The sequence below is a fragment of the Schistocerca americana genome, chromosome 11, assembly GCF_021461395.2.
Source record: "Schistocerca americana isolate TAMUIC-IGC-003095 chromosome 11, iqSchAmer2.1, whole genome shotgun sequence".
Classification (NCBI taxonomy): domain Eukaryota; kingdom Metazoa; phylum Arthropoda; class Insecta; order Orthoptera; family Acrididae; genus Schistocerca; species Schistocerca americana.
The window spans coordinates 46,190,241-46,205,991 of NC_060129.1; the positions used below are offsets into that span (position 1 = coordinate 46,190,241).

General features: G+C 41.0%; 1 protein-coding gene across 1 annotated transcript in view; it reads right to left on the reverse strand.

Annotated features, from left to right (window-relative positions):
• Positions 1-15,751, reverse strand: part of LOC124554001 (39S ribosomal protein L47, mitochondrial) — a 66,126-nt gene that overhangs the window by 10,249 nt on the left and 40,126 nt on the right. The window contains exon 5 of the mRNA XM_047128020.1: positions 12,474-12,636. Within this exon, the coding sequence (XP_046983976.1) occupies positions 12,474-12,636 (163 nt within the window). The remainder of the gene's footprint in view (positions 1-12,473; positions 12,637-15,751) is intronic.

Here is a 15,751-nt window from a genome sequence, read left to right on the forward strand (position 1 = left end):
AGAGGGCAGAGGAGCGGATAGAGGTTCAGGGCACTCTCTTGTCCTAGGGGTGGGAAATTGCCCCTAAAGGCGGAAGAATCAGCAATGATCAACGACATGAGGATGCAGAAGGCAATGGAAACCACTGCATTAAAGACACATAACGTATATCCACAGGACATGTGGCCTGTAATTGAAGAAGTGTCATGATGATCTCTCCATTGGCAAAAGATTCCGGAATAGTCCCCCATTCGGATCTCCGGGAGGGGACTGCCAAGGGGGAGGTTACCATGAGAAAAAGATTGAATAATCAACGAAAGGATAACGTTCTACGAGTCGGGGCGTGGAATGTCAGAAGCTTGAACGTGGTAGGGAAACTGGAAAATCTGAAAAGGGAAATGCAAAGGCTCAATCTAGATATAGTAGGGGTCAGTGAAGTGTAGTGGTAGGAAGACAAGGATTTCTGGTCAGATGAGTATCGGGTAATATCAACAGCAGCAGAAAATGGTATAACAGGTGCAGCATTCGTTATGAATAGGAAGGTAGGGCAGAGGGTGTGTTACTGTGAACAGTTCAGTGACCGGGTTGTTGTAATCAGAATCGACAGCAGACCAACACCGACAACGATAGTTCAGGTATACATGCCGACGTCGCAAGCTGAAGATGAACAGATAGATAAAGTGTATGAGGATATTGAAAGGGCAATGCAGTATGTAAAGGGGGACGAAAATCTGATAGTCATGGGCGACTGGAATGCAGTTGTAGGGGAAGGAGTAGAAGAAAAGGATACAGGAGAATATGGGCTTGGGACAGGAATGAAAGAGGAGAAAGACTAATTGAGTTCTGTAACAAGTTTCAGCTAGTAATAGCGAATACCCTGTTCAAGAATCACAAGAGGAGGTGGTATACTTGGAAAAGGCTGGGAGATACGGGAAGATTTCAATTAGATTACAATCATGGTCAGACAGAGATTCCGAAATCAGATACTGGATTGTAAGGCATACCCAGGAGCAGATATAGACTAGATCACAATATAGTAGTGATGAAGAGTAGGCTGAAGTTCAAGACATTAGTCAGGAAGAATCAATACGCAAAGAAGTGGGATACGGAAGTACTAAGGAAAGACGAGATACGTTTGAAGTTCTCTAACGCTATAGATACAGCAATAAGGAATAGCGCAGTAGGCAGTACAGTTGAAGAGGAATGGACATCTCTAAAAAGGGCCATCACAGAAGTTGGGAAGGAAAACATAGGTACAAAGAAGGTAGCTGCGAAGAAACCATGGGTAACAGAAGAAATACTTCAGTTGATTGATGAAAGGAGGAAGTACAAACATGTTCCGGGAAAATCAGGAATACAGAAATACAAGTCGCTGAGGAATGAAATAAATAGGAAGTGCAGGGAAGCTAAGACGAAATGGCTGCAGGAAAAATGTGAAGACATCGAAAAAGATATGATTGTCGGAAGGACAGACTCAGCATACAGAAAAGTCAAAACAACCTTTGGTGACATTAAAAGCAACGGTGGTAACATTAAGAGTGCAACGGGAATTCCACTGTTAAATGCAGAGGAGAGAGCAGATAGGTGGAAAGAATACATTGAAAGCCTCTATGAGGGTGAAAATTTGTCTGATGTGATAGAAGAAGAAACAGGAGTCGATTTAGAAGAGATAGGGGATCCAGTATTAGAATCGGAATTTAAAAGAGCTTTGGAGGACTTATGGTCAAATAAGGGATAGATAATATTCCATCAGAATTTCTAAAATCATTGGGGGAAGTGGCAACAAAACGACTATTCACATTGGTGTGTAGAATATATGAGCCTGGCGACATACCATCTGACTTTCGGAAAAGCATCATCCACACAATTCCGAAGACGGCAAGAGCTGACAAGTGCAAGAATTATCGCACAATCAGCTTAACAGCTCATGCATCGAAGTTGCGTACAAGAATAATATACAGAAGAACGGAAAAGAAAATTGAGAATGCGCTAGGTGACGATCAGTTTGGCTTTAGGAAAAGTAAACGGACGAGAGAGGCAATTCTGGCGTTACGGCTAATAACGGAAACAAGGCTAAAGAAAAATCAAGACACTTTCACAGGATTTGTCGACCTGGAAAAAGCGTTTGACAATATAAAATGGTGCAAGCTGTTCGAGATTCTGAAAAAGTAGGGGTAAGCTATAGGGAGAGACGGGTCATATACAATATGTACAACAACCAAGAGGGAATAATAAGAGTGGACGATCAAGAACGAAGTGTTCGTATTAAGAAGGATGCAAGACAAGGCTGTAGCCTTTCGCCCCTACTCTTCAATCTGTACATCGAGGAAGCAGTGATGGAAATAAAAGAAAGGTTCAGGAGTGGAATTAAAATACAAGGTGAAAGGATATCAATGATACGATTCGCTGATGATATTGCTATCCTGAGTGAAAGTGAAGAAGAATTAAATGATCTGCTGAACGGAATGAACAGTCTAATGAGTACACACTATGGTTTGAGAGTGAATCGGAGAAAGACGAAGGTAATGAGAAGTAGTAGAAATGAGAACAGCGAGAAACTTAACATCAGGATTGATGGTCACGAAGTCAATGAAGTTAAGGAATTCTGCTACCTAGGCAGTAAAATAACCAATGACGGACGGAGCAAGGAGCACATCAAAAGCAGACTCGCTATGGCAAAAAAGCAATTTCTGGCCAAGAGAAATATCAAATACCGGGCTTAATTTGAGGAAGAAATTTCTGAGGATGTACGTCTGGAGTACAGCATTGTATGGTAGTGAAACATGGACTGTGGGAAAACTGGAAGAGAAGAGAATCGAAGCATTTGAGATGTGGTGCTATAGACGAATGTTGAAAATTAGGTGGACTGATAAGGTAAGGAATGAGGAGGTTCTACGCAGAATCGGAGAGGAAAGGAATATGTGGAAAACACTGATAAGAAGAAGGGACAGGATGATAGGATATCTGCTAAGACATGAGGGAATGACTTCCATGGTACTAGAGGGAGCTGTAGAGGGCAAAAACTGTAGAGGAAGATAGAGATTGGAATACGTCAAGCAAATAATTGAGGACGTGGGTTGCAAGTGCTACTCTGAGATGAAGAGGTTAGCACAGGAAAGGAATTCGTGGCGGGCCGCATCAAACCAGTCAGTAGACTGATGGGGGGGGGGGGGGGGGGGGGAAACCGCGGACAAGTGAAAAAAATTTCCCAGATTTTTCCCGGATCTCCCAGTGAAAAATACATTTTCTCCCGGGTGAAAATACACTTTTTCCGTGTTACGTGACAGCATACTTTCCCTCTGAACTGTAAAACTTATCCTTTGAATGGATATGGTTTTATATAGCAGCGTAGTATTTCTCGACACTTTAGAGAACGAAACTCAGGGGAAAAACACATTTTGGAAAGATCTTTGATGTGCAGCAACATGTACGCTTTCGCGTTACGAAAGTATAAATTCGAATTCCACCAACAGGAAAAGTTAATGGTTTAAATTAATGTACATAGTGTTGCTACAAGAAAAGCAAAGCTTTCGCATATAATATTAGTCTCTAAGATTAATAAGCAACAAGAGAGGCTAAGCTTTCACATATAATGTTGATCTGTTTAGCGCATGTTACACTTTAAGATACATCACACAAATATGCCAGTAAATTTTTTAATACCGACATACATCTTTGATCTTCTGGGCTCGAAATTCTTCTAAATGGCTCGTCATCCAAGAGTTGATTTTTAAAGGAGAGAGAACGCTCCGAGATTTAAGAAATTCATCATAAACTCGATCACATAGTTCATAGGAAATTTACTTTGAAAATAACGATTTTCGAACAACAATTCGCAATATTTTCCCGCGACCTGTCATAAATAGATTCATTTCGGCAGTCGCCAGAGAGCGCCAGATAAGAGGCGTCACCGCACTGGCGCAGCTAGTAGGAAGCCCGTATGTTCGTACGTGTAAAATATTAGGAGATCTTCCATTATGTCATAAAAGAAACAAAACGTAAGAGGATACTCCAAGAGCGTCGGAATTTCGTGAACCATACTAAAATGCATAGTTCACCTTACAGTGCACATTCGAATGCCAAGATTCCCAATGACGTAGGCCTCGAACTGATATGAAGCTTTTCAATGTGATTTTCGAGGCGCAAATTTTCTTGGAGTACAGGTACTGTATTATCTCATGTTTGGATCTTTATTATGGCATAATGCCATATGTGCTAGAAGATGAAAACGTACACTTGAAATGCAGCGACCAGTTGAAACTAGCCAACTGTGTGGAATTAAATACTTCGTTTCAAATAAATTGACTGCCGTCAAAAATTTAAATAAGTTCATTTTGTAGCGCACATCTTTCTTAAGAGTCTGATACATAAAACATATATCTTCGACGAAATTTACGACACGGTATTGGTCTTAAGTGCGCAGTGCAGTGCCACGCCTCTTCAAACAATATTCTTATACGGCACGTCACTGCATTTCGCTGTGGAACTCAAACATAGATATTTTGTAATGGATGGCATCAAAATATTTCAGGACAGTGGAAATTAAACACACAGGGGCTTCAACTGGCCCTGTCTAGTGTAGCGATCTGGCCAAAAGTTTTTTGTCAAAATTTCACTTTCTTGGATACACCGAGAAGATAATACGTAATCTTTCTTACCTGTTATTCCTGTTAGTCGTTTATTTCCACTCTGGTAGTCTGAATCTATGGATTTCGCTAGTAATTATAACAACGCTGAACATTCGCAAACCAAATCAACCACATAAACAAGCAGCAGTTGGCATTCACCGGTTCGGCTTTTATTCCGCTCAGCTCTTATAGCCCCGTCCTGTTTTGTCTGCAGGAAAGTTTGTTTCTAGATGTGATGAGGATTCCTCTGGCAGAGACATCACGAACACTATGCACGCATTCAACTTATAATTCATTCAGAAATCAACTTAGAATGTGTTCAAAAATCAGCAGAGGTGCGTTTCAAAATCATACGAATAATCGATAGACCGACGTGCGCTGGATGCTAGGTGCTTTGTGAAACAAGCTTTTTTTCCACAAGAATATGAATTTGCCCCCTCCCCCGAAATTGCCGCCCGGTTAGATACCCCGGTTTGCCCTCCCTCCCACACTAGATCCGGGCCTGCTGCGCACGGGTGAATCTGGCAGCTCGGGCAGCGCCAGTAAAATTTTTGCGGGTACCACGTGGCTGGTTGCTGCTTACACAGCCAACAGCCACATTTCTGTAGCCAGAAGCGGGAGAAGGTACTACTCATACGCCACTCAACTGCGCGCGTGCCCGAGCCCGCTCGTAACTGATTGAGGCTAATGTAAACACGTAGGCCTCGATGTAAACAGTTGTGACGTCACGCTCATCGGAGGCAATTTGTTGTTATGAAGCATTGCATAGTCTTCCAAAAGCCTTTGACACATTTTGCTGTTGGAAGACGCTTGTTCGAGCACTGTGTTATTTTATATGGCGCATTTCCTTCGCAATTTAAGTTTTATTTTCTTTTTTTCTCTCGTTCATGTTTTAATGCTGCAGTATTATTCTGCAGTAGTGGGATACAGTAATATCCTTTGTTAGAGTATCGGTTCTTACCAGTCAAAATTACAAAATCTTAACTGAAAACCAAAACAATGAAAAATTCCCGGAATTCTAAAAAATTCCCGGTTTTCTCCCGGATGAAAAAATTCCCGGGTATTTCCCGGATCATATACACCCTGAATTGGTGTAATCTGACCTTCATGATCCTTACACGAGAGAGATGCAGACGGTCGTGTGTGTTCCTTGACGTCTCACTGAAGTTGGTTCTTTAACATGTTTTCACATCCACCACTAACAACTATGCCTCTGTCTTCATTTATGTAAATCTTTTAGCTTTAAGAGTGCAGTGCCATGTGTTAATACACAGTGTACATAAAGTCCGAGAACAATTTCAATTATTTATTGCGCAAGAACTAAACATTGAACAGATGTCATACACATTGCATTTTGAAGAGAAACTCTGAAAGTTTTTTTTTTCTTTTTTTGCAAACATTCGATATGCGAACCACGAGTGACCCGGCAGACGTCAATACGGTAATCGAATTCGTGCCATACCCGTCCCGCCACGGCGTCGTCGACTGTGGCAGTCGCTTCCCGTAGTCACTGAGCTTCTGCACCAGCTCCAATTTGAATGGTTCCACAGACAGCTTCCATCACAGGACTTTCCACATTGTCACTGGGGCCATTTCGAGTTCACGGGAGGTACGACACGCCGATTTCCTTGGACTCCTTACGAATGTCTCTCGTACACGCCGCACATTCACTTTACTCACACTGGGACATCCGCTTCTCTTTGCCGGGCAACGAATTTGTTGTGCCAGTGGTAAATGGCCTTCCTTGTCGGTGGCTTCTTACCGTACTCGGTTCTAAACATACGTCGAGCAGCTGTGGCACACTTGTTTTTATCGAAGTCAGACACACAGAAAGCTCGCTCCGCACCTGAACTCGCCATGTTGGCGACTAGCGCTAATTGGCAAATTATCAAACTACACTGTGGCGGTATACATGAAAAAAACTTTCAGGATTTCTCTTCACAATGGCATACAGTAAAACCCCGTATTAAATGACGCGCGTTTAAGGAATATTTTCGCTGGTCCCGGCGATAACGCCATAAAAACAATATTCCTGAAATTCGGTTTTAACGAATCGCGCTTTCTTTTAAATCCCGCTTTTAAGGAATAAGTGTGTTACAATTCGCAAATTAAAATATGGTCTGCAGCTGCACTAATTGTTTTCCGACAATAAATCATGACGCGCGTTTAAGGAATATTTTCGCTGGTCCCGGCGATAACGCCATAAAAACAATATTCCTGAAATTCGGTTTTAACGAATCGCGCTTTCTTTTAAATCCCGCTTTTAAGGAATAAGTGTGTTACAATTCGCAAATTAAAATATGGTCTGCAGCTGCACTAATTGTTTTCCGACAATAAATCGTAACGTTAGGCTTTGATCATTTGCATTCTCAAAATCGATGTCCGTGTTAGCGTTCGGATATTGGTCTCGTATCAATAGTTGTGAAGTTATCGAGATACAGCGGAAACACAATTATTCGGGATTTTGAAGAGAATCGCAATACCTGTATGAAATTATGCGACGTTGCAAATTAGTACGATTTGGCGCCATCATCTTTGTGTGGAATAATAAAAAATAAGGAGTCTTTATTAAATTTAAAAGCACACGGTTCATGTTCATCAAAAAGCAAGAATATTCGTGAGTCGTCTTTCAAAGCCGTGGAAACTGCTCTTTTAGACTGGCTTCAGGGAATAAGAGTTCCCATAGGTGGGAATCTGTTGCGTGAGAAGGCGCCAGAAATTGCACTGAGGATGGGATATGAGAACTTCAGTGCATCTAACGGCTGGCTAGATAGTTTTAAAAAACGTCACTATCTCTCAACCCAAATTGTAAGTGGAGAAAGTGCATCTGTGGACAATGAAAGTGTGGAGCATGTTCACTATTTTTGTATGCAGCAAAAGGTGAGTTTGTGATTATGGAGGAGTTATATGGCTTAAATAGCCTAGTTCCAATTTTGATTTTGGAACACTTATTTGGTGCATTTTGACCTAAACCCTTATTTAAGGAAAACCCTATTTAAAGGAAGAAATTTTTTGGTCCCCTGAGATTCGTTAAAAAGAGGTTTTACTGTATGTATGATATCTTTACAATGTTTGGTTCTTGTGCAATAAATAATTGAAAGTGTTCCCAGACTTTATGTACACCTTGTACAGTTCATCATCACTAGACATACTGCAGCAGACAAATTAAGAGTGTAACATTTCTGACTTTACAGCCATCATATTCAGCTACAAGAAGTTCTCTTTAGAGCAGCTGAGAAGGCTACAGTGGGTAGATGGCATAATACAATATGAGGGACCAGCAACAGATGGTTTGTTCGGTATGTGTATAGTGACAAAGACCACATAAATTGTGGTCCTTTACTGTGACTGGCAGTTGCATTCTAAAGCAGTGCACCAAAATGATAAACTTCTGTGATAAATATTACAAAACCATAACATTGAAGTAACCTGCTTTTCTATAGCATCTCTCAATAGCAGGATATCATTTCATTATTTCATAAGTGTTAATTACCAGCTGAACAATAAACAGTTACTTCAGACAAAGTACTTTGGTGATATTCGGATGGCACCTAATTTGGGTGGCGGGCGAAGTGGTTCAGCTGTCAGATCAGAGCTCAACTGTCAGTCTCTAAGGACAGACATGTTATCTGCTACGATCAGTATTGGTTAAGAACTTAATTAGCAAACTCTTGTTTTGGAACATGTAACTGAGAACTAGTTTAAATAATCACTATCAAACACACAGTTCATTATTTTGCTTATTCTCTGTAAAAGTATGGAGAATGGAAATTATTTGTGAGTTATAAAGTGGACTATAATTGTGCAGTTTCTTGTATTCTGCTAATAAAAAGTGAGTGGCATACCGTTTAAACAAATCAATTCACAATTTAATTATTTATGCACAACCAGTTCCTCGCTGACAGTTTGTTACAGCCTCAAGATAATGGACTCATGACCTACGTGCTGTTTTCTGTGAGGGGATAACAACTATAGAAGACTGCAGGTTGGTGAACATTATTCAGAACTTAACAATATAACGAAAAGGATAGTTGCCAATTCAGCGACTCAGCATCTCCACTATATGGTGAGCAGCAAGTATCCGTTTCTTTATACTGTTACATTCCATCCTGAATTTTCCATTGTTTTATTCAGAACTTATGCAGTTCACTAAGGACGGTGGAAGCAAATAGACACCTCATGCGTACTGCAGTCTTAGTACAAATGAAGTCAGTGACATGTCATCTGTGGTAACACAGGGGAGGTATCGAGGAAGGAAATTTTCAAGGGCAGAGATTTATCTCACACACACACACACACACACACACACACACACACACACACATAAATCCCTCTGGCTATATCTCCCTCTCTTTCACTTGCCATAAGAGAAAGAAAAATGCAGACAGTGTGAGTAAACCACGAGAAATGTTTCCCACCACTGTGGACAAAGACCCAACTGTCACTCAAAAGTTGGACCAGTTTTGTACGACAACAAAGCACAGACCTCTCGATATCTGTAACCTCAACTGGTGCTCCCTTCTGCTGCCAACTTTAGAAATATTTACAAAGAAGTAGCTGGAAGCTCCAGAGGAAGAATTCAATAAATCTAAACCTTAGGGACATATATGTGTGGGGAAAGATTCTGAAGAATGTTCATATTTCAGTAAGCTGCAGTCTGCTACAACTTTTTACCCATAATATTGCTGCTGCAGACACTCCAACTGTGATAACAATGTACTTCTGTTGTATTTAGCTGAATCTTGTCTTTCTTACAGACTAATCTCATGACAAAACAGCATCCGACACAGGTTTCTGAGCTTTGTTTGGAGAAAAAGCAACATTCTACTGGCAAAACAAGCTGGTATTGCCCTTATGGCAATGTACCTCTCTGCGTATCAGAACGGTTCAGATTTTTCCATGCAAAAGTTGGCCACATGTGAGATTGCTTGGGAGCTCTCCCCACACTTTTTTTTAAGGAAATATGATTAAAATTTCTGTTATTATTGTAAAATTTGCAATTTATCACATAACTAAAATAGATATGAAAAATAAACCTAGAAACTTGGTACCTTTCAGTGTGAATTACCTTATGAGATATATCGAGTACAACTGTGTCAGTAACATTTTAAATAAAAGCATAAATGATTGGTTCTCAGGGCTTGAAGTTTTTCTAAGTGGGTGGACCTCAAAATGTTAACAACAAACAATATTTCAAACTTGTTGCAAATATAACAAGAAACATGTTTGCCTGAACAACATATTAAGTTGGCACATAAGATTGTAGCATTCTTCTGTAAGTTTAATAAACACAACAGGTACGCATATTAGACTCTTTGGCCACCAATAATATATTCTTCTTAACTACTTACAATGGTCTGCTGGGGTAACTTTTCCATTCACATCGAGTGACGTTTTGAGCTCATTTTCGTCCAGAAAGGAAGTTCCTCGAAAGTAATTCGACAGAAAAGGTGAAAATCTAAGGGTACAAGATCAGGTAATTAAGGTTGGTGCAGAATGACTTCCCAACCCAATTCCTGTATAGCGTTTTTGTCAACCTAGCAGAATATGGGCAGGTGTTATTGTGGAGTAGCATCACTTCAAGCAATCTTCCTGGCCACTGTTTGTAATGGTTACACTTCAGGGAAGGATTCGTAGTACACACCTTGCCATTCCACCAGATGCAGAACCTTATCTTTTGTGGATGCATACAGATATCTGCACAGGGAGTTGCCGCTTTATTTGGGCTCGACCAGTCTTGACTTTTCCTTATGTTAACATAAAAACACCATTTTATATAGGCACCGTTTCTCACCACCGGTATCAATACAGAATTGAAATGGTCAGTGTTGTTCACGACTCAATTGATGGTAAGCAAACAGAGATATACGAGGGCAGTTCAATAAGTAATGCAACACATTTTTTTTCTCGGCCAATTTTGGTTGAAAAAACCGGAAATTTCTTGTGGAATATTTTCAAACATTCCCGCTTCGTTTCGTATAGTTTCATTGACTTCCGACAGGTGGCAGCGCTGTACGGAGCTGTTAAAATGGCATCTGTAACGGATGTGCGTTGCAAACAACGGGCAGTGGTCGAGTTTCTTTTGGCGGAAAACCAGGGCATCTCAGATATTCATAGGCGCTTGCAGAATGTCTACGGTGATCTGGCAGTGGACAAAAGCACGGTGAGTCGTTGGGCAAAGCGTGTGTCATCATCGCCGCAAGGTCAAGCAAGACTGTCTGATCTCCCGCGTGCGGGCCGGCCGTGCACAGCTGTGACTCCTGCAATGGCGAAGCGTGCGAACACACTCGTTCGAGATGATCGACGGATCACCATCAAACAACTCAGTGCTCAACTTGACATCTCTGTTGGTAGTGCTGTCACAATTGTTCACCTGTTGGGATATTCAAAGGTTTGTTCCCGCTGGGTCCCTCGTTGTCTAACCGAACACCATAAAGAGCAAAGGAGAACCATCTGTGCGGAATTGCTTGCTCGTCATGTGGCTGAGGGTGACAATTTCTTGTCAAAGATTGTTACAGGCGATGAAACATGGGTTCATCACTTCGAACCTGAAACAAAACGGCAATCAATGGAGTGGCGCCACACCCACTCCCCTACCAAGAAAAAGTTTAAAGCCATACCCTCAGCCGGTAAAGTCATGGTTACAGTCTTCTGGGACGCTGAAGGTGTTATTCTGTTCGATGTCCTTCCCCATGGTCAAACGATCAACTCTGAAGTGTATTGTGCTACTCTTCAGAAATTGAAGAAACGACTTCAGCGTGTTCGTAGGCACAAAAATCTGAACGAACTTCTCCTTCTTCATGACAACGCAAGACCTCACACAAGTCTTCGCACCCGAGAGGACCTCACAAAACTTCAGTGGACTGTTCTTCCTCATGCTCCCTACAGCCCCGATCTCGCACCGTCGGATTTCCACATGTTTGGCCCAATGAAGGACACAATCCGTGGGAGGCACTACGCGGATGATGAAGAAGTTATTGATGCAGTACGACGTTGGCTCCGACATTGACCAGTGGAATGGTACCGTGCAGGCATACAGGCCCTCATTTCGGGGTGGCGTAAGGCCGTAGCATTGAATGGAGATTACGTTGAAAAATAGTGTTTTGTAGCTAAAAGATTGGGGAATAACCTGGTGTATTTCAATGCTGAATAAAACAACCCCTGTTTCAGAAAAAAAATGTGTTGCATTACTTATTGAGCTGCCCTCGTACATATAGCCACCTGCTAATTTTTTTGATTTCTGCTCAGAACCTTCCCCATTGCACCCAAGTGTCGCACGGTGGTGGAATGTTCACAGTTCATCAACTTTGCCAGGTCTCGAGTACAATGATGTGGATCATTGTGGATTAATGCGTTTAAATGGTATTAGTCAAACTTGGTTGAATGCGGAAAGTCACTAATGTCAAAACAGTCCTCCTAAAAATCATAAAACCATTTTCTTTCTGTACTCTGTCCTATGACATTACCTCCGTACACGGCGCAAGTGTTTCTGGCTGCCTCTGCTGCCGTCACCCCTCTACTGACCTCAAACAGGAGACTGTGTTTGAAACATTCCGATTTCTCCACTTGGCACTCCATTTTCTAGTGTCCACAGCTCCACTCACTACTTCTGAATGACAAAATGTAAACTCAGATAGCAACAGTGAACTAAAAATAAAAAATGACAATTGATAAATAAACCCACAGCAACAGGAAAACCAACATGCAAAACACTACGAACTTTTGCACCGACCTAATATTTCCAGTAGCAGCACGAATGCGGCTTTATAAAATCAGTATTAGCAGCAGAAATGTCTTAAACGCAAAACACCTGTCCCTGTACATCAGTAAAAGCACACCACACACACTCTATTCTACTTTACGTACGTCCTCTGCTTCCTCTTGGCAAGCCACAGCCTCTCGCGGTAGCGGAGCAGGAACTTGCGCACCGCCTGGCCGCGGTGCACGTGGATGTAGTGAGTCTCCTGCCAGCGCCGGTTCATGAACCACGGGATGGGGTACTCCCTCTTGCGGTAGAAGAAATGCAGCCCTGTTGAAAAGGACCTGTATCATTTGGTGCTTTCTCTGACTACAGGCAAGCTCCTAGTTCACAACTACTACATCTCTACATATATAAATTGAAGTCACTTGCTCACATCTGTCTGTATATACACGCTAATCTCAGGATGTATACGTATACGGGGGGAGTGGGAAGGGGGGGGGGGGAGGAGTCCTGGATTTTTCCTAGTTAAAAATACATTTTTTTTAGTGAAAATATACTCTACCCCCCCCAGTGAAGGAAAATTTTTCCTGTCTTAAGTGATGCTATACTTTTCCTCAGAGCTGAAAAACTTTTCAATCCCTTGAATGGTGAAGGTTTTGTACACCAGCATAGAATTTCCCAGCACTTTAGGAAACAAAACAGCAAACAACAATGCACTCTGGAGAGATATTTGATGCGCGGCAACATTTACACTACATATTTTTGTATTAGAAAAGGATAAACACAAATGTCACGAAATACAGCTCGGTAGCTTCTGAAGGACTTAAATCGAGATTGCGCTAAGTTTTTGTCAGCCCCTCATATCTCACACCACATGATATCGCCAGTGAATGACAGCAGATATTCGGCACGTGAGACACCTGATGTAGTCAGCCAATGGCAACATCACTGTTTAGCGTGAACATACAAACAGGAAAAGTTAATGGTTTAAATTAACACACTTACAGTAGAGGTACGAGAAAAGCTATGCTTTCACATATAATATTCATTGTCAAATATTTTTTTGCTGTTTTTCAAAGATGTGGTTAGGCAGGATCCTAACAGCACAGCTTAAGTTGTAGCAGCTGAATATTTCTGACAAGCTTGATTATGAATGTCACTGCTGTGCACTGAACATTTCACGGGTTACCTGGCTGAATACATGTTCCATCAAGCACTTTCACTTTTCCACAGAAAAGCCAATTATGTGTGAAGTTGCTAAAGAACTCACTTCGTTCTCTTTTTCGAGGATAATTATACTTTTTGCCATCATTATACTGCACAATTTGTAATCTATGAACAAATTAAATAAATAGGAAAAACCAACATCAAATTTCATCTTTTTTCTTTAACGTGCATTACTCTTTAAGATATATCAAACACAAATGTGTCAGTAAAATTTTATATAATGGCATAAATGGCTTGTCTTCTGTCTCAAAATTTTTCTAAGTGGCTGGTCCTCAGTGTTAAATTTTGAATGAGAGTGCAATGCCGCGTGGTTTAAGAAATTCAGCGTACATTCTCCACAAGCGACATATTTCATCCTTCATAAAAGGAAATTTATTTTTAAAGTACCTCTCCTCAAACAACCGTTCGCAATATTTTCTCGGGACTTGTTAGAAATGGATACAGTTGTGATGTGATGCTTATCGAAAGCAGTTTGTTGTTATGAAGTATTGCACAGTTTTTGTCCAAAAGCCCTTGACACATTTTGCTGTCTGCAGGCGTTTGTGTGCACACTGTGTTTTGTGGTTGTAAAGAGCACATTTTTCTTGTAACTGAAGTTTTATTTGGTGTTATTCTCTTCTTTATATTTTATCAGTTCCTGTAAGCCAAAATTACAAGAATTTAACTGCATACTAAAACAATGAAAAATTCTAAAAACATTCCCTGGCTTTTCCTGGGTGAAAAATTCCTGCGTTTTTCCTGGGGTGTATACACACTGTGCATGGATTTTCATCCTGTTTTCACTAATAGATACACTGTTTCACAAGGAAATTTTTTTATATAATTTATAAGTATTTCACATCATTTATCTGAATTATGATGAGTTAAAAGTTAAGTTTTGAAAACGATGCCACTGCCACTTAGCAAACAGCCACCATAACTCCAGAGAGTAGCAGTTCCTTGAAAATGCAGCAAGGGGGATCTAATTACATCTGGTGTGGTCGTCTTGCAGCAGTGCGTGTAGCTACAAACCAAACGGTTGTGGGATCCAATCCAAGCTGGCTCGCTTTTTTCATTGTGAGTTTTAACATAGCAGTCACACCACAACGATGCAGAAATCTGCATTTCAAAATTGTCAGGTGTGAATTGAGGCTTACAATCTGAAATAATCAATCTGCATAGTAAAAAGAACATGCAAATCCAAAATATGTGGTGTTTTATTTTTAATGCTTGAAGTAAAACTTTTTCTGAAAAAGTACTTCAGCAACTGCATTTTCTTTCAGCAGTACAGCAGATGAATCAACTTTCAGCTGTCTGCCATCTTTGAAGCAAAACTAGAAGCGACACGATTCTTCGCGTGGCATGGCGAAGAAATCTGCCCTAAAGAGTCCAAGAGAAAGAATTACAGCAATGAGTCTCAACAATGCAGGACGTGTCTACTAAGCTTCACAACAGGAGTGCTTTAACATGTAGATCATGCATTTTTCATTTTTCTTTGCCAACTCTCTCTCTCCCCTCCCCCCCCACTCTCTCTCTCTCTCTCTCTCTCTCTCACACACACACACACACACACACACACACACACACACACACACAAAAATTACATTTGTTTCATCACGACGTGCTCCCACAACATGTCACTCTAAATGCCAGTTCAATATGTTACATGTAATATTCCTGCTTCCAGACAACTTCCTATGTGCACGGCTTACATTGCATTAGTTGTACAAAAATGATGACATACAGTTACTTAACACTGTTCTCCAAAATTTATTCATAACTCTACACAGTGGCCATCAATAAAAATATGCTATGCCACGGAAGTCATCTGGCCAAAGATCTGTGCTGTGCAAAGACAACTTCAGCATAAGTCAAATGCTGTCATCTCCATAACTGAAATATTGTCCAAGCTTAAAGGTGGTCATACACTTGGAGAACAGGTTTGGCTTACCAGCAATAATCAAAGTTTTAATAACCATGTCACACAAATAATAACTATGCAATTACATCTTTTTTTTGCTATTGGAAGGAATGTGACTCCAGTCCTGGTAAACTTTGAAATCCTTGTGCCACAGTACTATAGCATTCTGCTATAAAAGCTAAAAGAAAAGGGACGAGCCAAGACATTACGATCACTGCCCACTGCGTGGTTGAATACCTCCTGGTGGTTTTGCAGGCACACGACACAGTAGGGAAAGAATATAAGTGCAAGACAGGCAAATGGGCAGTCATTACA